The sequence below is a fragment of the Mya arenaria genome, chromosome 10 (genome assembly GCF_026914265.1).
Source record: "Mya arenaria isolate MELC-2E11 chromosome 10, ASM2691426v1".
NCBI classification, from domain to species: Eukaryota; Metazoa; Mollusca; class Bivalvia; order Myida; family Myidae; genus Mya; species Mya arenaria.
In genome coordinates, this window is record NC_069131.1 from 26730053 (window position 1) to 26757968 (window position 27916).

Here is a 27916-nt window from a genome sequence, read left to right on the forward strand (position 1 = left end):
GACAACTAAGAGATAAATATTTGATGAAGTACTAATGAAATAGTAAATTGAACTACTTCCAGTATATGTGCATTCGATGACTTTTTCACGACAACGTGCACTAATGAAACTCAAGGTTAAAAGCTATATTTCCGAATAATAAAATACTTAAATAAGGCAAAATCATATTATACTATTTGGTCTCGAGTTGCCTTAAGCACATGGGCTAAAGGTTTCAATGTTTTCAGGATGTCACTCATTAACATATGTTCATTTAGACCACCATAACATTCCTGTAACATATTAACTGCAAACTCTCAGAAAATATTGGCATGCTACAGATTAATTTGTTAAAAATTAAAGATGTCGATTTGTTCGTTTAGCGTGTGCGTTTTATCAGTGACATCTCTTTCGGGATTGAAATTGAAGGATGAACCGCAATGAATGGATAGATTTTAATGGCTAGACTTCTCATGAAGTTTGTAGAACTTGAAACGGTAATCAAACGATTGAAGAATATTTAACAGAGCAGGGGAACTTGACTGAAGACCTAAAGGAAACTTCCAAGGTAAGATAATTTGTGTGCTAGATTGAGATAAATATAGGGGTTAAAAGAGACTGTCTTGATAAAGAACAGTTTATTACTTGTAAATAGGTCAACAGGGGTGGTTCCCGAAGTTGATGTTTGTGGGAGCGTAACTTAGGGGCACAACCTTTTGACAATCGCCCCTCCCTCAGAACCGAAATTGAAACAGTTTTAAATGTTGGCAGGGGGTTAGAGGGTACACACACATTGAAAGTTTAGCATTTTGTATGACAAAATGATGCTTGTGGTGCTGATTTACTTGGTTTTTCTCCGATTTTGACATCAAAATGAAGGGAGGGGGCGTCGGTTGCGCCCATTGGAACCGCTAGTTATGCATGCTTGTATCGTGCCTTTGAGGAATCAACACTGTGTCATCGGCCTGGATTCAATCAATTGTAGGTAATGACCATAATTGATATTTGAATATACGTATTCAATTTAAAGTTTAAATGAAGTTTCTACACCATCTTCTTCTAGTTGATACTGTCTCAGACGGGGCTTATACGTTAAGTACTAATAACTGTCGTGACAGGTGTCATGTTGAGCGCTTAACAAATGGTCAAACTCCTTCTACTAAATTAGTTCATACTAAGCTTTTGTTAACCATGCGGTAATCGCAACAATTATAGATTTTCTAAAAATATTGTTTTATGTAATAAAATGTAGGAACGAATCAAAAACAAGATAATATCCTTCTGTTAGCTCAATTATCAGAAAAATGTGAATAATATTTTAGCAAGGAATTTGGTGTTATTAGAAAAAAAATGATGGTTAATGTGTTCTTGTGGCGGTTGTCCGGCACCAATAATAGACGGGATTAGTAACTTATGCATACTGACCCATCGTGCAATTCTAATTCACAAATTAATCTTTTGGATTAAAAGCAATATTGATATGGTTTAAATATTATATTTGCATCATATTGAAAAGCATATTTGTTCTACTATTTATTTATTCTGATAGCGGAACGGTAGCCATAAAGGTAGAACTCTAACTGTGATTTCTACCGTCCGACTAGCCGACCTTTCAACCGACCGACCGAACAGCCCGACCGCTATCACTCACACTCACTCACTCACTCACTCACTCACTCACTCACTCACTCACTCACTCACTCACTCACTCACTCACTCACTCACTCACTCACTCACTCACTCACTCACTCACTCACTCACTCACTCACTCACTCACTCACTCACTCACTCACTCACTCACTCACTCACTCACTCACTCACTCACTCACTCACTCACTCACTCACTCACTCACTCACTCACTCACTCACTCACTCACTCACTCACACGCTCGCTCGCTCGCTCGCTCACTAACTTTATATCTTATTAAATATTACTTATTGAATCAACAAAATATTTTTAACTTGAGTGATTTTGATTTTTTTGTCGTTACAATAAACAATTTGTACAGTGCTATGATTGAAGTTTGATTTAAACATAAAAGCAGGAACTTAAATACCCTATGCCGAATAAAGAAAAGTAACAGGGATATATATAAACCGCGAGTACGCTTCTGAAAATGTCTAACTTGCTGTATCATGTTACTGTTCTTTACTGATTGTTAAATAACTTAGCAGTGTAAAGCGAGGTGACTCACTTTTGTGCGACATTTTCTTCCTGTTTGTGAAAGAAATATCAATACCTTAGTCGTGTGTGTGGACTTTAATAATTAAAAACTTCGGTTAGTGCCTTTTTTATTGCACTTTATTTTTTTTTTTGTAATCATAATGTTGTCTTAAGTAGGTGAGCTTATGTTGGGTTTAAATTTTGTTTTATTTACTTTTAATTTAGAAAGTATCTCTTAACTTAATTTTCATGTTACTCTATTTGATTAGACTTAGTTTAATACAGAATTAACGTATTAACAATTTCCTTGATTATTTCATTTAAGAACTCTCTGTATTTATAACGTTGCGTAATATTATTTCAGTGCTTACATAGAAAATATACGAGTAAGAAAATATATATGACTATGTTATCGAATAATGTAAAGTCACAAATTTGAAATCGGCAGTAAGTCTGGAAACACTTGACAACGTGTTTATCAATTTACTTTTTCATGTTAGTATCGACTGAATTTCAACTGAATTCCTAATTTTAAGATATTTGCTCGAATGCACTTTAATAACATTGCTCGTCTATGTAAATACACATTACGCACATACACTTTTACTTGTTAAAGTTGTTCATGTCTCAGTGCATGAATATATTCACAATGTGTTCTTTTTAGAGTATACATATAGTGACATTTCCGATATAATATGAAGGAATATTGGCTCATCAAATATTCTAAAGACTCTTGATCGCTTCGAATGAAAATGTCAATGTAAATTAATTATAAAGAGCGATAACATTTTTGACCATATTCAATAATGTCATACTCAAGATGCAAACATACAATTCATTGTTTTATTTATAAAAATCTTTTACATCAGCATTTATGGTGAAATTGACTAAATATGTAACAGATAGCAGGTTAAACAAGTATGTACACGTCTTCAAACAAAAGTCATGATTTTACCATGTTTGTGATTGTTTGCATTTTGCACATTAACTGATATATCGGAAAGGTTACAAGTAAAATGGGCGTAACCGTTATAAACTACCGTGCAGATAAATTACAACGCTATATACATATTCCACACGCTATGTATTGTACTAGGACCTTGAAAAGATTGTACAAACAGTCATTCGATTTAGATTCTGCAATCCGGCTTTAGCGGTTGGGTAGAATATCAATAACTAGGGTCTTGAGTTCCGTAGGACTCAAGGTGCTCGTTAATATGAGCTCTGTTTTGATTGTCTAGAATTATATTCTTATGTAATCATCTTAACAGAGCCTAAATACAGGAAATCCGACTTTGTTCCGCATATCATTCTTTTTAAACTAATAAATAAGGAGACATTAACATAATCGAATTTTAAACCAATGGAATTGTTGAACAACAACATTGTATTTATACTGATAATAATGAATACGAACAAAACTGATTTTGACTTATTTTGATTGTTGAAGCAAAAACTAACAAATAACTTCCTTTATCCACATATTGTCTGCTGCAGAACATTCGGACACATCTCCAGGACAGAATGATAATTTGGATATTTTGTTTGCTCTGCTTTGCACGATCATGTATGGGAGGTATGTGTAAATTGTTTATATACATATCAAATGTCTTTTTTCTTATATGAAGTTAAATAATTCAGAAAAACAATACGGGTAATACCTATATTTGACATTTGTTTTGTGACAGTTTTTATGGACGGGTTGGACTGCAGTCTAGACTGTGTGTGCTGTAAGGGAGGAGTAGATCGATGTGGGTATGAGTTTAGATTTGGAGACAAATTTTGTTTTGATGGCTGTTTTGACGGCATATATGGGTTTAGATGTCACAATCCCTGTCCCGGTAACTGTTCTTCATGTGCACAAAATACAGGCAGGCCATGTTACAGCTGCAAGGCTACATTTTATGATACAGACAGTCTGTGTAGCAAGAGCTGTTCAGTCGGGTGTTTTTGGGGTGACTGTAATGATGATGGAAAATGTAGTCCATGTAGAGTAAACTTCGAAGGAACAAGCTGTGAGACGTGCATACAAGGAAAGTATGGTTCAAGTTGTACACAATTTTGCATTAATCAGAACTGCCGATGTTCGAATGGAACTGATTGTACTTCTTGTAAAACGGGTTTCTACGACAGTAATACCTTCTGCCAAACAGCTTGTTCCCCGGGATGTCAGGATGGCGTTTGTAATGATGACGGAAGTTGCAATTGTCGAGCTGAGTTCATGGGAAATACATGCAGTGAATGTCAATCAGGATATTATGGGGCATACTGCAATGTACCATGTTCTGTAGGATGTGTAAATGGACTGTGCGCAAAAGATGGTTCTTGTGAATGTCGCCCAAACTTTGTTACAGCGAAATGTGATACGTGTGCGGATGGAAAATACGGTGTTAACTGTGACGAGATTTGCAGCGTAGGATGTACCACATCGTACTGTGACAAAAACAATGCCTTTTGTAAATGTCTTCCTAACTTTCCTGGCGATAAATGCGACCAATGCATATCAGGCTTTTTCGAACAATCATGTAACTTACATTGCTCTGATAATTGCAAAGAACACACATGCACACGAAACCAGGGAAAGTGCACACATGGTTGTGTTGATAGTTTTTCGGGTGACAATTGCACAACGCCTTGTGACAAAACATGCGCAACATGTCTACAACATGATAAATCATACTGCAGTACATGCCGAAATGGATACAGTGGATCAACCTGTCGATGTCCACCCAGCTGCAGTTGTGACTCAGCATCTGAAATATGCACTGAATGTAAAGATGGGTACACCAACCCTGAAAAGGAATGCAAGTGTCAGGCACAATATTGCATCGGAACCAAGTGTGATCAATGTATTAACCAAACTTTTTATGTTGATAACAGCGCGTGCTGTGATTGTCCGAATAATTGCAAATATGGTACATGCGAACGTGGACCTACATGTATTTCTGGCTGTATTGACGGATTTTATAACTTTGATTGTTCTCAAAGTTGTTTGTCCCTGAGTGCAGACTGTTTAAGATGTACCTAGACGTATGGACAGTGTGTGGATTGTAACGACGGTTTTTACCCAAACGGCAATGGAAGCTGCATGAGTTGCAGCAATAACTGTTTGAGTGGGCAGTGCAATACTGAGACTGGCGTATGTATCAATGGTTGCACGGAGAGATTTTGGGGAGACAAGTGCGATATTCCGTGTGATCCAAATTGTGAAACTTGTCAACTAGATTCAGGAATCTGTTTGTCTTGTAAAAACACAACTTACCATGGACTTTCTTGTAGCGAATCATGTAGCACCTCGTGTTTGGAAAGCAAATGCGAACAAAATACTGGTTATTGTTCCGTTGGTTGATCCAGAAATTCTTTTGGAAATATGTGTGATATCAAATGTCCCGAAAATTGTCAGCACGGGGAATCAAAAACGAGTTGTAATATCGATGGCGACTGTCTATATGGCTGCATCAATGACCTTGGAGGGAGGGATTGTTCAGGTATGTGTCAGGTGTATGTTGCCATCAACAGACTTGTATTACATATGTTTACTGTCTTTACAACGCACTAGTATATATGCAAAAATCGAAATCAGCTAATTTCCATAAACTGCGAAATTTACTATACAAAATGTTTATTGCAGCTATTAGCTTCAAAGATGTTTTGTGCATTTTGGGGTGTTAAACACCAAACAAGAAAACTATCCGTTTTACGTTTAATATATTTACATGTGGGCAACATAATTGAGACAATTTCATTTCATATAAGACATCCTATGTCATGCTTGGAATGTGGGTTTTAATAATTATGTAAAGAAGTTTTTGTCGAATGGCCGAAAAGGATCATTCTGACAATAACCTATTATTCTTTAGGTTGTTCGATACTTTACCATATTTTGTTGAAAGTTCCATATTTTATATCGACAGCGTTTTTAATGTTCAAAAATATTTTTGCAGACTTGCATCCATAAATTTTACAATTCACATTCAAATATTCTTAAAGAAGTTACTTACACGGACGTGGCATTTTTAATTTTATTTGCTATTTTATCATCGTTGCTGCTAGCAATTACTTTTCTAAGTACGAATACTCTCATTTATCAGACGTATTCACAAAAGTTTTATGATAATTTTACTATGTACCCCATGCCCCTTATTCGGATGTTTGAAACAAGAGTTAAATATACGCTTTGGTTACATACAACTACGGCCATAGAGTTCAATTAGTTGTCCGAGTTGTTACGTGTGGATGGATCAGTCGAGTGATAAGTGTTCCTGCAAAATGTAGATATTAACAACATTTTCATACACACGAGGATTGATTTTAGTGGATCTTTTATAACCCGTTTAGAATTAATTCTTTGTTTTAAGTTCAAAAATATGTTGGCAATTTGCCTTTCTTTTGCCAACTTCAGAACATTAATCGGGATCTATACTGTTTTTAATAGATAGTGCTATTATATGCATGTATTATGTTACATAAAAGAAAACATCTTAAAGCGGCAACACACTTTATATATACACTTTGTAATACTACTATACAGTTTGCTTTTGCTTGATGCTCAAGTTGTAATTTCAGAAAGACGAATTTACATTGGTTCTCCCACAAATGTTGCAACCGCAGCTTGCACAGTAAACACAGTAAACACATACTATCTTCCCATGATCGTGCCAAGCAGACCAAACCAAATATCCAAAATATCATTATGTCCCGGAGATGGTTCATATAGTTGTCTGTAACAGACAAAAAGTACAGGTTTACGTACATTTATTAATTTTCAATAATAAATTAATTTAAATTGCAGTACCATTATCGGTTTGAAAACACACATATACACAAGCACACATTGACGAACAAACGCACGACGCGAGCGCGCTCACACGCACACGGACACACACACGCACACGCCAATATAAAGAAACACTCCCTCTCCTCTTTATGTGTGCATTATTTTAAGCGTATCAAAAGCTAGCCCTAAGTCCTAAACTCAGACTGAATATTGACAAGTATAGTATCGATATCAACTTTTTCACATTGAAATAATCATTCTAAGCAATCATGCCCCTGACCAGTAGTTCTGTTTAGAGACTGTAGACATTATTTATATTCCAGATATAGAATAAATGCCTGTATTTGGCAATTGCGTATGCCGAAACCCATTTCATATGTCCAGTCTAGTCATGCACAAAGACATGCATACTCTTTATGTTAGTATACAATTGTCAAACATCCGTACGAAAATATATCTGGAAAATATCAGCAAATTCAAAACTCAGTGAGTGTCGCAAATCGATTTTAATAGTTCAAATAACGTCGATATCCCTAGTCATAGTAACTGGGGTTTACCTATACAATCCTTGTTAAGCCCCTATTTTTTATAAAGTATACTGTGTTGTTTGTGGAGTTTTGTGCTGTAGTTACATGTTTCCGGTTTGCGATTGTTTGTATTACGTTTTGTGTTCTAGGTCTTTTGCGTTGACTCTGTGCTATTATACGGGGTTTATGTTTCAGCTTGCGACTACTGTGCTAGTTTTTGAAGTTTTTCACATGAATATTAAAAGTATATCTTGCCCAATAATAAATTAATCAAAAATGTGTGTTTGTATGTGTGTGCGTGTGCTTGCGTGTGTGCGTACGTGCATGCGTGCGTTCTTTTGTGTTGTTTCATTCAAAGGCAAAGGTTCCGGCAGCAATTTACACACTGACGATCTTGTTGCCCAGTATTGTATGACACATATACGTAGAAATAAATTGACTATTAAGTTACTGCAATTATACAGATTGTTTTGTTATTATTAAAAATTAAACTCCATGTTTTAAGGCAAACGGCCAGGCACAATATCTTGTATTAAACAAAACATATGGTATTTACTTACAATTTTATTTCGCTTACACGTTACATGACTAGTTTTCAAGCTTGTACAAGTGGATTCGATTAATTTTATTTACACACACTCACCTTATTGCTATGAATTTAATGCCAAAATAAATAATGCAAGCTTAGGGTTAAAGTTGTGTATTCCTTTTGCATGCTCGATCACTTCTTATTTGAATTTAGAACCATCGAAAGTGATACGTAATTAAACAATTATGATGGTAAAGATTATTCCAAATTAATATGTAATTGCTTTGATTGAAGTTCATATCAGTTATCATCCCATTTCCAATTATCAAAAAACACTTCCTGGTTAATCACTCAAAGCTTCTCTCACATATTTCATATCAAAGACAAATTATTAAAACGTTAGTATAAATTCATTTACTGTAATAATTAGCATTAACATATAACACACAACAGCAACAAACTAATACTTATTGGAATATGATTCGCAGACTCCCCAATGCATCATTTTAAGTTTTTTTATATTTATTTTGTTCGGGGGGGGGGGGGGGGGGCGGGGGTATTTGTGTTTGTAATGTTACTATGTTTGTTTCTTTAGTTCATTGTCGTTAGGGCCCTTGACTTTTGCCCATAAACAGAGTTTATTTTGAATTTCCATCGTATTATTGCAGATTTATCATGTTTCTTGTCGTAGACGATGAAACCGGGGAACGTCCATTTAACATTCATGCATTAATTGTTAGGCGTTTAAAGTGTTTCCGGACTTGCCCTTACGTACTTAAAAACAAATTATAAATATTAAATATAAACTTTTAAGTTAGTTTCCATTGCGAATAATTAATCAGCTGAGCGAATGGTTCGGAAGGAAACGTTGATGATATCACTTAATGAAATATTCAGATATAAATGTAGATTTGTATTTGAATAAAACTGCGACATTAAACAATTACATTGATGGTGACATGTATAGAACAAAAGTCTAACATACATATTAGTTCTAGGAAATGTCTTCTGTAATTTCAATAACTTTGCACGTAACACTTATTAAAAGAGATATATTTCAAGGCACGATTTTGTAACTTGACCATTGCATCTTGTGGAAACACATCTCGTGACGTCAGATAATAGGATATACTAAGCATCATGTAAAGTAAACTTTGGTTGAGAAAAATAAGAGACTTGCATAGTGATCGCCAAATGCAGTGATATGTTATTGCTTTCTTTTGCTAGTTTTATTCTTAGCTTTGTCGTGGGCGCCGATAAGAAAACTGTTCATATAAAACATCGAAGTCACTAGGCTTTGAAGTCATCACGTAATATAGACAACGAGAAAACTTTGAAATCCACTTAAATGTTTTTCGAATGTCGTCTGTAAATGGTAGGAACGGTCTAATGGTACATGTTTCCGCCTCTTACCACAGATGTCGCGAGCAGATTTCTGCCCATAAAACGGACCCATTGATTATTATCATGTTGAAGACCTTAACCCATATTGAAATACTCTGTTTTGTTAAGCTACCAACCTGAACACTTGTTGTATTCGGGTATTTATTATGAAAATGAACTTGTCTTATGTGTTTCTTGTTCATTGTTAAGTCCGTGTGCCATTAAACAAGATAACATAAATATGTTGGTTGCTATCTCAATCTCCCGATACACATATACACCCAAAAATTAATCAATTAATACAATACATACGCAAATAAATTAATAAAAATGAATAAATAAAATAATACGTATTGTTCTTAAATTGCACGCTAAAAATGTATATGTATCACAAAAAAGCAGATCGACATTTAAAATCTAAATGTATAATAAACTATCTATTACAGCCGAAAGTGGTTTGTCATCTATATAGCCTGGCTAGAAAAGACAAAACAACACTTCATTAAATTTGGCGCTTTAAATCGTCCAACACGGCGGAAGTTCAAATTATCTCCCCAAGTGAAGACTGTTTTGTTGGAAAACGGAACGGTAACAATATTGGAAAATGTACCCCACCTATTCCCATCACAGTTCAAAAAACATATATTTTGACATAACTGTGGTTGATGACCAAAGCGACAGAAACAAAAACTCTTTTCATATCTGAACATATGGTAGTTACTAGTCCATCGCCTAAAGAAACGTATTTTATCATGCTAAGGTTCAACGTACAATGCAGTAGGTTTTCTACTGCTGAGTCTGTCATGTTCAAAACTGAAAAGTCTAACTGTATTTTTATATTCTGCTACAAGTACCTGTATGTTGTTGTTTAAAAACAAACGTATTTTCTTCCTTCAAAACTTTCAATTGTTTCGCATAATTAAATGATGCATTGTTCCTTTTGTTCGAATGGGCAGTGATTAATATCAAAACTATTTACGGAAACGTTCACTTAAATGTTTATGATTTTGAACCAAGGCTGTTATAATAAAAATAAGTCGTGTTTATAGAATTACATGTTACATGTTTAATGTTTGACCAAATGTGTATTAAAATTAACATGATATTTTTTTATAAATGTCATCTTATATGTTCTACTGACTTTTTTTTCCAAAATATTAGAAATATCCACCCACCAGTAACTGTTATATGACAAGTTCACTTACCAATAATCCTAATTATGACACAGGTACAAATATAGAGAGAAAATTGTACGCTCGGGTCGGAATGAACCTATCTTACACTCCCGGTCATGGAAGATACTTATAGTTTTGTCTTCTGAATTGAATGTGAGAGCGGGTGAAGTTTAAAAATAAAAGAAACATATCACAAAGCGATTTCAAACAGTGAAAGATCATTTTTATTTCACTGATGAATCTGTATAAACCATCGTAAAGCATATTGTAAATCAGAGTTATGGTAATTTACATTTGTTTTCGTAAAATCAAAAATGTTTTAACTGTTGATGGTTTTGAAAAGTCAATTGGGTAGGAAAATTCAATACAGTTACACATAGGATGGAAGCTCTATACATTCCTACACATTTTTTTCCGGTTAGGCATCGGCACGAGAGGTTTGCAAATTGTAATGATCAAACATAAATTATTTTGCTGACTTAAAGAAACACTTGCTTGAGGAATAATACCTACATATTTTTATAGCTGAACTAAATGTCTGAAAAATAAGCTAAAACTAAAACTAAAATGTTTTTTCGTTGAGACTGCAAGTTAAAAATCGTACTGATGCGACCTGCATCTAGGCAGATGAACTAATATTAAATAAGAGTTTGGCCTTAACGGGATATCGCTTGATAGTACAAAGTTATACTACCGCATTTGTATATATTAACAAAGAGCTTCACATGTTCGCTTCCCTTAAAACAGTTCATACTTGTCACAATTTAAACACATCATCCATTCGGAATTTCCATCGAAAACGTCCTCGGATGTATGTCGGCACATCAGTAGAAGTAGTGCTGTATATGTTTAATGATAGTATTAATTAATTACAGTGTTTTAACGTGTATTTGTTATTACTACGTTTAAATTGATTGCCAGTAATGTGTAGTATTGCATAAATAATTAAGATTATCACGAGTAAAGTCATTAAGTTGAACAGCTCTATTGAAATTACTATCCGATCGAATTGCAGCCTAGTTAAACTGTATATATCTGACATTGCAAACCGTCCATATATATATAAGGTTGTTTTCGACGTAAAAAGCCCGAGGTATTCCGAATGCTCATTAACCATTATATTATGGACCTTGCGAACGTGTGGATAATGCCACTGGGAAGATACTATGTTTCATGTCGATACCTTGAACAAAGTTGTACTATTCGTGAGGTATACTAAAGGTAAACGTAGTTGCAAACGATCAAAAGGAGTAACGCCACAACATTGGAAACATTTTTTCACATTTAAATAACTGTAACAGGTAATATGTGCTCATAAGAATATTATAAAACTGTCATTTAGTTTAAGCCAATGTTAATATGTTGCAAGACGACAATACCAAGGTTATAACAATACCATGACATGTGTTTCATTAGTGCCCGTTGCCGTGAAAAGGTCATCGAATGCACATATACTGTAAGTAAATCAACTAGCTATTTCATGTGTACTTCATCAAACATCCGACACAAATGTTTAAAATCAAAGGCGCAGAAATAATATGTCTAAAAAGTTTTTAGACATATTTTTTCTGCGCCTTTATATTAGCAAATATTATAAAAGTTAACTACAACTTTCAAAAGATGTAGTTGAGTAATCGAATATTCGAATATTCGTTCGAAAGAATTACCGAATATTCGAATATCAATTTTGCCATTCGTTTGCGTCTCTACTAAAAACGTATGTAAAGGTACGGGCGGGATCCTAGTGTGTTAACATACAAGGCCTTTAAATTGAATAGAACATTATTTCCATGAAATTTATTTCGTATAATTTTATTATAATTTCGATTCATTAAAATGTTTGTATTTGTCGCAATGTTGTATTATATTTGGCCACACACCGTTCAAAAAATGACAGGTTGTGGTTTCAATCCCCACTAGGGGAGTGTATCAAGTCCTCTAAAATGGACATCAGTTCAAGTTTATCCAGCAAACGTACAGGATCGTGATTCTATAATGCTTTCAGTTTTCGTCACGATTGAGCTTAAAGAAAGTAGAGCCCGGGAGCAATAATCCACTTTGGTAACGATCTGAACACCTTAATTGAAACTAAACTTATTAAGCTTTGTTTGTGAGCCATACAATTATCATATTATTATTTGAAATAACTTACATATGTTGTCAGTTTGGCCCATTTGGCTTATACACGTGTATCAAAATGATATTATCAAGAAAACGTACAGAAAACACCTCTAGGATAAGTTGTTCGACAAACATGTTTGTCTATTCGACGGAATATGGGTTCAGCAAGTTGGAAGAAAGTAGTACAAATAATCGAAATTAAGGGCATTTGACGAACTTAACGATTATAAGAACCAATGGCACAGGACTTTGTTGTACATAAAAGCTAATTTTAGCGTTTTGCCAAGTAAACACAATTGGAATTTTAGACCGAAGTTTGATGTTCTCTGTATTAAAAATGTTTGTTCTGTGTGGGGTTTCGAATCCCTATTGTGTTATAAGTGGTGATGGGATACACAAAGTCAATAACCTATAACGAAGCCTGAAGAATAAACTCAAATTGTTAAGTCTCATACAATGGCCCTCTTGTATACACCAAGGGTAAGATAAAAACAAATACAGATACAATATGTTCTATTCCTTCATATTGCATCAGTTGATCAAACACATACACTACTTTTAGAAAAATCTACACTACAAAATTTGAACTTTGCATTATTCTTTATAAAGTCAAACAATTGATACACATTTAACCGTTTGTGTACATCTTAATAATTGTTGCTTATACCAATCCACTGAAGTCAATACATGAATATAGTTAGTACACATCATGTTAACATACATTTGTGAGATGAATTTGTTCAAAATGTTGCAGACGTCATTTGAAATTATAACAAACAAAAAGCTAATACTATTATTAGTACTGAAGTGATACATATGTGTATTTACAAAATATTCTAGCAGGCCCAGGCCCATGTGAACTAATACATATATTATAATACTGTGTTTGGTGTGATTCAGTGCATATAGATTTATATTTCAAAATTAAACAATTCACTATCACATATGAGTAAATATCGAATAAGCATATACAGCAACAACATAGTTTAGGTCAATGAAGATATTATATAATTTGATCTTTCAATCGAATTCTAAATTTTTATTATTTAATAATTGACAATGTTAGTGTATAATGTTAATTGTAACGTGCGTTTTAGCTTAATTCATTTTGTGGACATATAGTTTCACGATAGCTAAAACAATTGTTCTTTAATGATATTTATATTAATAAATATATGTAACTCTTTACATCGGACAGCCTATACAATATGCAACTATAGGGAGCCTTAGAAATAACCAAATATTTATATATATTCCTGTAATATTCTTATATGAATCAAATTAGATTAGGAAAACTGTTTTGGTAAAAGAACTGCAGAGAATCATTGTATATCAACGGCTCAACACTCATATGTAACAACTTGATACACTATGAATAAACAACAACCAAAATATACTGCATAGTAATATCTTTCCAAGTAAGGGTTATAATTATTTAACTTATATATAAACACACTTCTAATGCTGTCCATTATAGCGGTACATAAGAGTATGCAACTTTATAGACCATCTAGTATATAATACGAAACAAATCAATTATAAAAACCCTGGTGGGATAGTATAATGTAGTATAATATGACAGGTAATATTCTAACATATAAAAATGAACCATATTTAAAATATCCGTTCAAATTAAACGAAATTATTACTATAATTGGGGAAATTACTAACATTTTGTACTTACTTTGTTTCAGTTCAGAACTGTTCAATACAGTTGTATGTTGTTGTTGTTGTTTTTTGTTGTTTTGTGAAATATTTTTAATCACGTACAGTTGTAATAATACTATGGAAACTCCAGACACACACCAAGTTTCAAAAGTCCTGATAAGTATTAAACATATGTATACGCTGTTACACTTACATCATCTTGCAAAACAGTTGCAACTCCATATTAACATAAATGTGGTCGGTTATAGAACTGTAGACCGAGAAGTTCACTGTTGTTAGACAGTTCTAAAACATAGCACAGTGGTCGTATGTTGGCTGCACGATCGACAGAGTCACCAGTTTATTGATTATGTCGTAGTGTGTATTTGGATGGAGGTCTACAATATAAGATTCATATTGTCAGAAAGGTAACTATGTTTTACTTTACTGGATAAGCCCAGCAGCCTAATACGTATCAATGACCATGTTAAAGTGTAAGGGTAACCACATACGGCGGCGTTTACTATCTAACCAAGCTCCACTTCACATTTTCCCAACATATACAGAGTGTTTAGAGCATTCGGGCACAAAACAGGACGTCCTAAACATGTAGTGTTACATGTATGACGAAAATATATACATACATAACGTAAAATGATGTACACACTGGATATATTGTTCTGAAATTAATTATAATCAATTCTCGATACATATTAATACTACGACTGCAAATTTATATCTACTGGCAACAGGTGTAAAACCAAACCTAAATGTGTTCTTAAAGTTCAGAATAGAAATGCAAAATCTCGTTATACTCATTCTCTCATGCAAAAAAACTGTTTTTAACTTCTACGTTGAAAGCACGGAATAATTTTCGTCAGCATTTGTGTATGTTGGTTCGTTTGCCTGTCTTTGTAGCTGTTCATAGGTCATCTCAGTTTCAAGCTGATCTTCCGGTTCTGAAATTGATATATAGCGCATCTAATGAATTTCAATGAAAATAATAACGTTTCCATATGCTTGCGTGTTTTTGAGGCAGGAGCTCAACTACTTTGTTATTGTTTCATGATGAAAACTTACTAGGTGTGTCAGGATATATTATTATTTTAAAATTAAATTTATGAAAATGAGTATCTACATGACGCATATAAAGACACAAACTAACATTACCTGTTGGTTTATACATTCGTCTGTTCCACAGATAGCAACCAGCAGCTGTGCAAATAAGCGAAATGCCCAAAACTACCGATAAGCTGAGAGGGCATTTATTGTTGAAGAACCAATGTAAATTCGTCGTTCTGAAATAACAAAATAACAAAATTTGTATCAGCTTACAGCCAAGATTATACAATAGCGAATATGTACAGATATGTCACTAGTCAAATGACTGACTGTAGACACTTCATATGTCACTAAATCTTATAATGTAGGACTAATCATAAGTCCACCTTATTTGATAAAATGCATGGCGAATTGTCAACATCTTTTTAAATTGTATACATCAACTGTATACAAGTTTAATTATTTTCACTAAAATCAGTGCCCGTTTGTTTCAGGAAGATATCAAGAAAAATTGATCAATCGTCCGATCCTTCTCCATGTCTTAACCAACTAGTTGAACCCCATGATGTAACAGATTATATACAAACATGTTTCAAAATTCCATATATACGTCCTATAAATAGATCCTTCTCCATGTCTTAACCATTGGATAACTAGTTAAACCCCATGACGAGAAGATTGTATACAAACATACTAGTAACACTATTTTGTTTCAAAATTCCGAATATACGTCATAGAGTGCAAGGTAAAAAACAACAGGAAAGCCATTGTAAATACTGAGAAAGCAGAGTACATGTACTAAAGATTATTGCTACCTTTATCGTTGTAGAAATCGAAAACATCTACTTCAATCATTTTACCCTTGAACTGAAGTTAAAAAAAATGTTTTTGTAGATTAACAAGTCGACAAGTTAATATCATATTAACCTCATTATCCGGGTTAACGCTTAAGCCCTACACCCGACAAAACTTTTTGAACAGGTAAAATGTAGTTCAATGTAACCATCTGTATTTTCCAAAGTTGTTATAAAAATGGGCCAAAGCAAAGACACTGGTAAGTAAATTAATGTATCTATACATGTTCTTTTTTCATAAGTACATTTTCAAAAGTATTCCTATACTTGTTGACAGCTTGATCTTTTTTTTCATTTTTTCAACCTACAAAAATATGCTTATCAATAATGAAGGCATCACAACTTAAGTGAAATAATTTTGGTTTAAAATGTCATGCACGTGTAATTAACTGACGCTTGTAAGAATATTCAGAAATCTGATGTGAATATCTCATTATCAACGTATCAAATATTTCTAACATTCAAAGCCCCGACATAATCTCCAAAAACCAAAATACCAATTGTTTATAAAATTGCATAGCACTCAAGCAATAATTATTTTTAAGAAACATGGTAAAGAAGCGAAAACATGGAGCAAAAAAGATTTTTGTCAGAAATTTCCGTTCTATTCATTTGTTTACAGCAAAAATACTTTTCATATGAAACTTATCTTCCAAGCATGATTTAGGGTTTTATATATGTAAACGTGAATTTGTCATTAAAAATGTTACTCCTGATTAAGGGACAGGAATGATATGCAACATTCGATCGTAATGTATATCAAAAACTACCTTATTTCAAATGATTTTGAAAATGTAATAGTGAGTCTACAGACATTAGTATCAAATATGTTGATTGCAACGACACGTACCTGAGCAATCTCTGCCTTCAAGATCATTGATGCAGCCATTTACTTTCGCAGAATTGCAAAGCCCACTTATACAGCTAATACTGCAATTTATGCAGCTTCCATAGTCATTTGGATAAAAACCATCGCTACATTCCAAACACTTTCCATACGTCTGAGTACATCGTAAACAGTCCGCACTCAGGGACAAGCAACTTTGAGAACAATCCAAACCGTAAAAGCCGTCCATGCAACCAGAAATACATTCAGGTCCTTCCCTGTAGTCACCATCTTTGCAATGATCAGGATATGAACAGCACGCATTTTTATCAACGTAAAACGTCTGGTTAATACATTGATCACATTCATTCTCGAGACAATATTTCGATTGACACGTGCATTGTTGTTCAGGATTATCATAACCATGTGTACATGAAATACAAATATCAAGTCCAACCGTACAAATGCAGTTAGGAGGACATCGGCATGTTGTTCCAGTGTAACCATTTAAGCACGAAACGCAGTATGATGTGCTATATTGTAGACATGTTGCGCATATATTGTCACACGGGGTTGTGCTATTGTCACCCGAATATCCATCAACACAACCATGTGTGCATGTCCCATCATATCGTGAGCATGTACCCCTTTTGCAAGTATCCGGACAATGTCAGTAACATGATTGTCCGTAAAGGCCGCCTATGCATTGTTTATATTTATCGCCTGAAAAATTAGGAAGACATTTACAGAAGCCGTTGTGTCTATCACAAGCCATTGTTTTGTTACAACCAACACTGCAGACTTGATCACAAGGATCACCTTATCGTCAATCTGAACATGAATCACATGTTTTTCCAGGAAAATAGTCTCGACAGGTACACCTACCATCTTTTGAACATTGACTATTTACACAGTCTACGGAACACTGTTCATCGCAGTGCATCCCATGATATCCGGATAAACATTCACTGCATGTAGTTCCATTCAATACTGAGGTACAATTACAAGTTCCGTCATCATTGCAAACGCCATTTTGACATCCAGTGGAACAAGGTGTTTGACAATGAGTGTTGCTGCCAAAGAAGCCATTTTGACAAGAAATACAATCTCTGTCAGTCGTACATCGGCAGTTCTGATATGCGCAGTTTAATTTACAATCTGAACCATATTTTCCTGGCATACAAGGCTCGCACCTAGGACCTTCGAAATCAGCTTTACATGAGCTACATGCTCCATCGTCATTACAGGTCCCATCGTGACACCCGACAGAACACCTCTTGCTACCCAAACTGATCTTATCATAGAATGTATCTTTGCAGGTAAAACATATATTGCCAAATTCATATTCGCACGAGTAGCAGTTTTTGTGACATGATTGATGACATCTGTGACCATGTATGGTTTCAACACATCCTTCTGTACATATGTTATCATATCCACATTTTGACGTTCCTCCTTTACAACACACACAATTTTGACTGCAGTCCACCTCCTTCCCGCCTATAATAACCGTCGCTGGAATGAATTTGTTTCAAAGATGGAAATGTGCAATATCAAATGTTTTCCATATTACTTTTACTTTAAATAAAACCAATATTTTAGCATACCCTATACTAAAACAGTTAAGATAATTTGCAATAAATTATTATACCTGCCATGCATGATCGAACGAGGCAGATTATAATAAATATCCAAAACATCATTTCTATCCTGGTAGTATCCCTAAAACGACATATTGATAGCATGTTCAATTTATCAAACATTATTCCATTAACAGTTCACTTTATAATAACCGGTAGTGCCTTCTATATAAACAAACAAACCCTTGCTCCTTCCTAGTCATTAATACCGTAATCGAGAACATTGCCTGTCATACTAAATTTGGGTAATGCACATAATAAAAAAGTAAACCTTGAATTCAGTCCAAAACTTGCAATAAGAGAGAGAAATTTATAAATATTTGAGAGATTAAATATTTTTTTTTGGACTATACTTTGCTTACTTCTGGCCTGATGCAACATTGATTCCGTGATAGATTTACGCTGATTAACTTCAAAGTTAGTGAATTATCTTAGGATAAACGTAACATTCCAATTTATATTTTTAAAATCAATTGTATACTTTAAGAAAATATTTGTTGTTAATACGTGAAGCGTTAGAAATGGCATTATTAATTTCCAATCTGAAGTGTTGACTGTTGTACATTGAAATGTAAAGGCGACCTAATTTAGAAGTGTAAAAGCAAAAGAGACCAATTTTCTTTGTTTAAAAGCAGTGTCATTTGAGCCAATAGATGTATTGCATTTTACTTTTTCTGGCACATGCTCACTACTAAATGATGCATTTATCTTATCTGGTTAATCAAAAATGCCATTTCCTGATTTCACGACTTTGGCATATTTTATTGAAAATAACGAGAATGCAAATTGAACAACTTTGATAAAAAATTGTCTTCAAGGAATTGAATTATTTTCAAGGATGTGTAGAACTGTACCATTAGCGTCCAGGTTCAGTTGATAAACCTCGATTAATGGCACAGGTGCATGCATGACGGACAGTGAAGCTCGAACACCTGAAACAGGCTCTCATATTCAACTAGTTTGAAGGGTATTTATGTGTGTAGGACGAATCGAAAATGTTTTTCATAAACAAATACAGGGATGTGTTTACTAATTTTCATTATGGAACTTATTTAATGAAATATATATCTAATGAAATATTCTCAACCATAAATGCAAATTGAAAATAAGAGGATTATAGAAATGCATTGCTTGATATGAAATCATTTTACTCATGTTATGATCAAATACTAATATGACAACGATTTCGGACAAAACACGAGGAACAACTTTAGCAAGAAAAATAGATATTTGTTGTAACGGTGTTACAAATTGCTCAATGATATTGTTTCGCTGTTTTAAAACATTTTCATTGTCGATATTAATCATCCTCTCAAGAGTCGCAGAAAGCGACTCATTTCTAATAAGTAATATAATTAGTAAAACAAAAAAGTTTTTTTTATTTATACATACACTAAGAACGCAAAGATTTTATCAGATTTATGTCATACGTATACTCCATGTATGATTGGAATGGACATCTTCTTGGAGGGGTTTAACTTGGAATAATGGTGAACCAGTTAAAAATATGCAGGAATGCGCATCGTTGACATATGACTAAAAACCATATATGCATATGACCATTTCAATAATTTCGTAACGATAATTATTATGATAGAAACGTGCATGGTAGTATAATTATTCATCAAATGTATTATTTAATGCACGTTTTGGCTAAGTTTGCTTTAAAAATTTGCTAAATATATGTGTTGTACATCCTTGATTGTCACCTTTAAACCCGTCTTTAATCATATATAAAGCATGGAGTTTTTCTGTATCAGTAGTCGAATTCTTTTTAGATGAACTATAACCTTTTTTGTTTGGACAAAAGTGGGTATTTGAGACGGACTGGAGTTAGCCAGATCATGTATAATAGTCTTGCTCGGACTATGTATTTCAAGCTGGGTTAAACTGTGTTGAGTTGAGTAGAACAGTTGAGTGACTGAGGATGTTACATTACACATGGTTGAAAAGGTATCAATGTTAATCGTATTATCACACACACACACACACACACACACACACACACACACACCATTATAAGAAGTCAACGTCATCGTTTGGCTTTATTGGTTGAAATGAAGAGAAAAGTGTAAAACGTTTAAGTCAAACTAATATCTACCATTTGAATGCGCTTAGGATGAGCGAAGCATAAGTTTGGGGTGAGATGTAATTGTATTCAAAACAGGAAGTGAGGCAAATTTTGCCTTTAATTAACCTGACATCTTAACACTTATCCCATGTATTCATCTTTGGAAAACACATTTAGACTGAACTGTATATGAGTCTTTCGTCTATTGTATTGTGGTGGTGTCTATTTCGTTGCGTGTCAGCTGTGTTTTGATCATTATTTCTTCAGTTATTTTTGTATCAGTTGAATGTTTAAAGTTTCGATTTATTTAAAAGCTTGAACCAAAAAGTGTTCAAATCAATAGCTGTATCATTAACATCGCTATATAAAAATTATACATTTTTAACTCAACTGACCTTGAACTGACACAAAATAAATCATCAATATGACCGTTTAGATCTGGACCATACTAGAAAAGCATCTTAATATTTTTTTTAAGAAATATATATTATGCCATGGTTCTTTCATGTTATACTCAAGAGAATCATGTTTGTTTTAAATGATAAAACAATTTAAGAGACTGCTTTTTGTGCGGTTATACATTAGTTCAACAACTAACATTAACAATACTATAAAAATAGCTGCTATATTATGGCCTCAGCCTTGTTGTACAATTAATTAAAACTCACTTAGATGGAAAGGTTCCAACTCCTACTTAATCCAACGACATAACCTATTTTAAAATTATTTATTTGCAAAAACAGGAAAAAAATACAAAATGCATAGATTCATTACTACCTTATTAACTTAGAACAAAGATGTACATCGTGAACCGAATAAGGAAAAGAAATATAGCCATATACATAATGTTGAAACCTCGAAATTTATTTCCGTATTTGTTGAAAAATGCAACACAAATGGCCTGTTTCTATAATCGTACAAAACTTCAACCACTACTTTCTCCTAATACATTTTAATTTTACCTCTCAATAAAGAGTGTCTATAAACAAAAGCTCAATAAATAATTTCTGTAACTGGTTTGCCGACGCAATTGCTGCAGTATATTCAAACCTATAACGCATAATGTATAACTGATGCCTTATTCAATACCTAGATTTACCATCAAAGGTAGCACACAATACATTCAATTACCGACACCCTTCGATACATCTTAGTGATAAAGGCCATTGTTAAAATATAACACTATTATATTTCATCTTTCAAGCCCCTTTAAGAACAATACGCGGTTGAAATAGACAGCTTAAGGAAGTTTTGCTCTTATCCTGTTAAACGTATACTTGCATGGACTACATGCAATGTATTGTATCTGTTCGTAACGCACTTAAATATAAATAATTGGTTTTGAATTCGAACCTTGCACACGTCTATTAAAGTAACACGCTCATGGTTTGTAAAATACATTTTTTTAAATTACGAAATAAAGTGTGGCAAATCATTAGTACGTACGAGTATAATATCACACCATGTGTAAGTGAACATGTCAAAGTTGCTGTCTAGTGTTTAATGTATAACTTGTATGTATGTAATACGAACTTCCTGAGATTCAGACTGGGGTCTTATAGTGAGAAATGACTGAGTACCCATGTATCATGAAATAAACCCTACAACTAAGAAAGTGTTTTTATCCAATGAGTATGCGCAATTGTTTTGCTAACACCTTCGACCTTTCAAATGTTCATTCAATAAAGGGCGGCGTAGTAATTTGGTCATGTTTTCATGCCTTGTTTAATTTAAGTGCTTTCGTGCATTAACTGTTAATATTTGTAACATAGATTTATTGATAACAGTTCATTTATTAATGTTGCTAAATGTTTGCACCTAAAATGAGTGAATAATAAATTGTAGAAAAACAAATTATTCACGAACCGGAAATTAAAAATCGAAAGCTACGTCATAAGCTATTATTTTGCGTGAGGGGCGTCCAAGGCGAAGCGGCGCAGAAAACAACCGTATTTAAAAAGGGGGATATGTTGAAAAACAAATAAACATTCTAATTAGAATCAAAAATAGACATTAAAGAAACAGTGCATTTGTTGCTCTTAGCTGGTTTCTTTCACTCCTTAGTTTGCAGTAAAAATATCAAATTCACTTATGTTTTTTTATTAATAAATAGAGGACATTGTTGACTTCAGTGTAATATCGTATTTAATTTCATTCGTAATCATAGACAAACTATATCTTCACACGTAATTTCGGCACTCCTAAAAAAGGTTTTTCTATGACACTTGTTAATATCCAGGTATCATGAAACCATCTTATATCATGAAAACAATGTTTACACTTTCGACGTTTCTAATATTCAGTAAGTAAATGGCGACAAGTGTAATTGGTCAATGGATTCATGCACTGTCCAATTTTAAAAGAATTCGTGCATTAACTGTTATTAGTATGAACGTTAATATATTGATGCATATGGTTTATAAAATATTGAACTGAAACACGAAAAAAGTAAATGTTGAAAAATCTTTTCTTAAGTTAAAATTACAATATTTAAGTTGGAGTCATAGTACTTAATAGGAAAGAGCACCCCCCCCACACACACCCACGCACAATCCTCGCGCACGCACTTACCCGAAACTAAGTTTTTATCATAATAATCCTTTAATGGTGTATTTAAAGTCCATGGTAAAATTTATGTTGCAAGACCTGTTGAAGTAATTATCTTTGAACTAGTTATATTTGTATCATCCAATGTTATGTGGTGTGTAATAACACTACATACCTTAAATGTCTCTATATAATGCTGGAACAAACACTGTTGGTAGTAAACAATTTAAGAATTACACGGTGGTTGTGCACTTGAGGAACACCTTCAGGTTTGGTTTATGTTGTAGTGTAGGTCTAAATGTATGTCTACAGTTCGCCGAAGGTATTACATTTATTGTCATTAATAGGTATTACGCAATTATCATACAGCAATTTACATATTGTATGTAAAACATATCGATAAAGTACGAACTAATTTGATTGAATCTTTTCATTGAATGTTTTATGCATTGCAAAAGTGCACATTTCTACCGATAAATGCGTAAATCAAAACAGTTTGAATCTGTTCCGCCTCTACACACAATGGGATTTTAAATCTTTTAAAACACAATATTAAATACCAAGTGTATAAAAGCATTTGATCGTTCAATGTCCCAAACCTAAAGTCATATATGTTTCTGGCGAATGCTTTGCCTACCAACTCGTTTACAAATAATTTAATGCGAACGTTTTTTGGTGTTGTTGGACCATAATCTTACGTTGATTTAGTGCTAAATAAAAATAAGATCTATGTGGCATACATGGTATGCAGTTCGTCTGCACAATTGTATTGTTACTAGACAAGCTTTAAATGAACCCAAGGTCCTGTTAAAATGTTGAGTTAACCGTCAACGGCGCTTACTCGCCAATTTGTGAGCTCTCAACCTCATACTTTCCAAACATTTATCAAGTGTTTAGAACATACGGGCACAAAACAAGACGTCTCAAACAGATAATGATATATGTACACCAGAACATGTTTATAAATAACGTTAAATGATGAATATGATCGTTATAAATTTCTAGAAATAATATACAACACATATTTAAAAAGGAATTAATTATATATACAAGCAAAATATGTCAAAATAAGCCCGATTATGTTCTAGTTTCAGAATAAAAAAAATGAAAACTGTTGTAACACCTCTAATCTCACACAAATACATAGTGACAGTGCTTCGAACGTCTAAAGTGAAAGAACGGAATAGTTTTCGTCAACATTCTTGTTTGTTGGTTCGTTTGCCTGTCTTTGAAGCTGTTCATAGGACATTTCGATTTCATGATGATCTTCCTGTTCTGAAACTAAAATATTGCACATATCACAGTTCAGGGATAATACAGTAAAACCCCGCTATTCAGACCAAAATGTTCCTTATAGAGCGTTGGTCTTATTGCTGACTTTGTGCTAATTATGGTTGCTAATGGTCAAGTGGTGGCAAACATTAGATCCTTACTAAGTGTGTCTAAGTATTGGCAATGCACAGTACATAATTATTTTTTTGGTTTTATTTTAACTTATGTACCAGGCAATATGTGCCACTTTATTTCAAAAATATGGAGCTATAGTATGAGTCTGCATCTGTGACCGAGTAAATGCTTATGTAATGTAATGTAAATACATTCACATATATTTGGGGTGTTTGAGACAAGAGATAAATACGCTGTTTATTATGATAACTTACCAGGTAAGTGCGGATATATATAATTATTTCGAAATTAAAATTAAATTGATTAGTATATACAAGGTGCAAATAAAAATTCATGTTTATGTTTAATAAACATTTTTATTTAAAACGGATAAAAAGGTTACATACCTGATGATGTAGACCTTCGTCTGCTCCACAGGTAACAACCAGCTGCTGTACAAATAAGCAAAATGCCCAAAATTCCAGATAAGGCCATCATTTTTTAATAATCTGATTTACAAACCCGCCGACCCAAGTTTTTGCTAAAATGAAATAAAAATAAAAGAGATCATCAACTGTTTTATTTTTACTTGGCCCGCCGACCCGAAAAATTGGGAGAAAATAAAATAAAATAACTTCTTGGAAAAATTAAATTAGCTTTACATGATCATTAAAAAACAACTCGCAGACTTCATTTCCGAGTATTAAACCTATATCACGGGTTTCCCTGGTGATTGGAAGCTGACATTCGGCTATCCATCGGCATTCTCTACAGCTTTGTGATCGCCGAGCTGCTACGGCGACGTCATTGTTGACAACCCACGGAAATTTCCGTACGACTCCGTTACACAGATAACATTGCAGCTTGTTGGCCGAGGAGATTCGATTGCGGTGAGGATTTGCTAAAGCCCGGAGCCTGAACTCGTCTAATCCACGACGCTCTGTGCTAAACATAGGCCCTGTGCATAATGTTGCAAAAAATCTAACTTGATTGTCTGCCTCATTACACGTTTAGTTTTTCGTCTATTAACTGTGCTTCAAAAGAAAGAAGAAATGCATTCTTCGACTAGTTTTAACGAATTCGCAAAACATATCCGCATTTCGAGCATCGATGCCGTGTTTTAGTATAACCATCAAGGGAGGTGACTCTGAATATCGTCTGCAATGGCGGCATCGTCAGCTGCTTCTTATTTTAAAGTGAAAACAATCCTCAACAAAACAGAAACATCGACAATCCAGGCCATCAACCTTAACCAATCGTTGTCGGAGTTTGCATCTGCTTATTTAGCGGACAAAGACGTCCATATCGAGCGTGCGGCCGGGGATGATGCGGACACGGATTTAAACACGCCGTTCTGGGTTCTGAATGACTTCGGGTAAGTGAATTTTAAAAAATACACGCCTTTTCATTTAGAGAAATATTCCAGTTGAAACCTTTTACAAAACGCAATTTATTGTCGGGATTAACAATGATGCAACGACTACGAGTTAATATTTCGCCAAATTAATGCGAGTTAGGCTGAGAGTGAGATGAATATACGGTACTGATGACCCTGAATACCGATGGGCTATGAATAACATTATTTAAAGTGACGAGTTTACGGACATTTGAATGGATTCATTTTTAATTTAAAAAAAAACATACAAACAAATGTCATGGCAAATATAAATAACAGGTCATCATTTCCATTGTAGCCAAAGTTCGGGGCTTTGCCCTATGTAGAGAGTGTGGCAAGCGCCGAGTTGTGTACAGCGCTAAAAAGCTTTCTACTGATGAAGAGCGGTCTGTCATGCGTGCGCAGGAGGAGCTCGTGTATATGTGCGGCAATCCACTATTCCATGCTGGAATATACCACAATACGATAATTGTCAAGGAGGGAATTAATTGCAATTCGATGATGGAGGCTGCTTATTATGCAGGTAGAAGTTCTATGAAATGTGTAGCAGATTATAAGCATTTTAATGCCTGGTATTCTGGTAAAGAAATCCTGTTCTGACATCTCCTGTATTAAGGTCTTACTTCAAATATGAAAAGTATTGCACCTATACAGTCATAGTTTTAACAGAATAATCTGTTCTTCATCATTCATGACCCTGTGCACAGCAGATTTCTGCCACATTGCATACAGTCTTATTACAGTTATATGCCTCATTGTCTTAATGTTGGTATCTAGATTGTTGGTATAACTGTTTACTACATATTTTTTAATGATCTGGGTTGTTGTTTTTAAATAACTGTAGTCCCGTCCTTTTACATCACATGATTGGCACTGTAACTGCTGCCCCTATTTTATAAATTATAGTTTCTTTTGTAACCCTATATAGCATGTGCAGACATGTCAAAATCTGTAATAAAACAACAAGCATTTTTTTCAAAATACAATGAAATTGTGTGGTGCACCTTGCAAATCAATACTTGTAATATGAAAGTATCATGTTGTTAAACTGTGTTCATTGTGTGACAATTTCTCACCAACAATTTTTTTTAAATGGCGATGAGTAGAGTGATAATTTTACTGACATGTTATTGGCAATTTTCAGGGAAGACTGTCCAGTTTGACAATGTCTGCTTCCACTGTGGAGATACGGAGGTAGCCGACAATGAAGGAATAAAACAATTAAAGGAAGAATTTGGCATTGTGCGGCCCATATGTGAAAGTGAAAATGACAGATTATTGTGAAATTTTTGTTATTCCAAATTCAATGACCTTTGCTGTTTTCCCTAATCAGAGTACTAAGATGTTATTGTAAATCAGGCCCTGTGTTCACAGAGGATGAAAATTCAGGATCAAGATCAAATATAATGTATTTCAAACTTTGCAAAATGTTATGCAATGCTTAATTGTTCTATTTAATGTTACAAATATAAACATCCTGCAAAACTTTTGAGACACTATATTTAAAGGTATACTTTGCTCATTTTTTGTTCATTTGTTTAATTAAACAAACATGAAAAATATATTGCCTAAGGTTAAAACACTAATAATCATGTATTTATAAAGAATGAACTTATAATGTTTTAGTCCATATTTGTTGAAGAAAGATGTATGTACATCATAAAACTTAAAAAACTTCCAGTTTTTTATAACAATCGGGCTATATTACTGGTTATAACTGTAAGTAATTTAATAAAAAATATGTTTTCAATTGGTTTTACATGGCAATGGCTCATATTAGAGATGTTTTAGCCAATGTAACAACAATACTGGATAAAGCCAATTCAAACATT

General features: G+C 33.8%; 1 protein-coding gene and 3 long non-coding RNA genes across 4 annotated transcripts; 2 read left to right on the forward strand and 2 right to left on the reverse strand.

The window, feature by feature from the left end:
• The first annotated feature begins 2131 nt into the window (after positions 1 to 2131).
• Positions 2132 to 4007, forward strand: LOC128204215 (uncharacterized). Its single transcript, XR_008256124.1, has 3 exons — positions 2132 to 2258; positions 3641 to 3719; positions 3832 to 4007. It is a non-coding gene; the product is annotated as an uncharacterized LOC128204215 (long non-coding RNA).
• A 10645-nt stretch (positions 4008 to 14652) lies between these two features.
• LOC128206944 (uncharacterized) lies at positions 14653 to 17556 on the reverse strand. The gene is made up of 3 exons (XR_008256622.1): positions 17069 to 17556; positions 15473 to 15600; positions 14653 to 15261 (listed from the first exon to the last, which is right to left on the reverse strand). It is a non-coding gene; the product is annotated as an uncharacterized LOC128206944 (long non-coding RNA).
• Positions 17557 to 17746: 190 nt separating this feature from the next.
• Positions 17747 to 19717, reverse strand: LOC128205217 (uncharacterized). The gene is made up of 3 exons (XR_008256196.1): positions 19539 to 19717; positions 18696 to 18766; positions 17747 to 18559 (listed from the first exon to the last, which is right to left on the reverse strand). It is a non-coding gene; the product is annotated as an uncharacterized LOC128205217 (long non-coding RNA).
• Positions 19718 to 25851: 6134 nt separating this feature from the next.
• LOC128204534 (uncharacterized) lies at positions 25852 to 27501 on the forward strand. The gene is made up of 3 exons (XM_052905947.1): positions 25852 to 26046; positions 26364 to 26607; positions 27229 to 27501. The coding sequence occupies exons 1-3, from the start codon at positions 25852 to 25854 to the stop codon at positions 27366 to 27368; spliced, it is 579 nt and encodes a 192-aa protein (XP_052761907.1). The 3' UTR covers positions 27369 to 27501.
• Positions 27502 to 27916: the final 415 nt, after the last annotated feature.

Excerpts from the sequence above, each read along its gene's own strand:
- LOC128204534 (XM_052905947.1), top strand. The coding sequence starts at position 25,852 with ATGGCGGCATCGTCAGCTGCTTCTTATTTTAAAGTGAAAACAATCCTC. Across the intron at positions 26,047-26,363 it reads ATTTAAACACGCCGTTCTGG|GTCATCATTTCCATTGTAGC; the intron begins GTTCTGAATGAC and ends TATAAATAACAG. Across the intron at positions 26,608-27,228 it reads GGAGGCTGCTTATTATGCAG|GGAAGACTGTCCAGTTTGAC; the intron begins GTAGAAGTTCTA and ends GGCAATTTTCAG.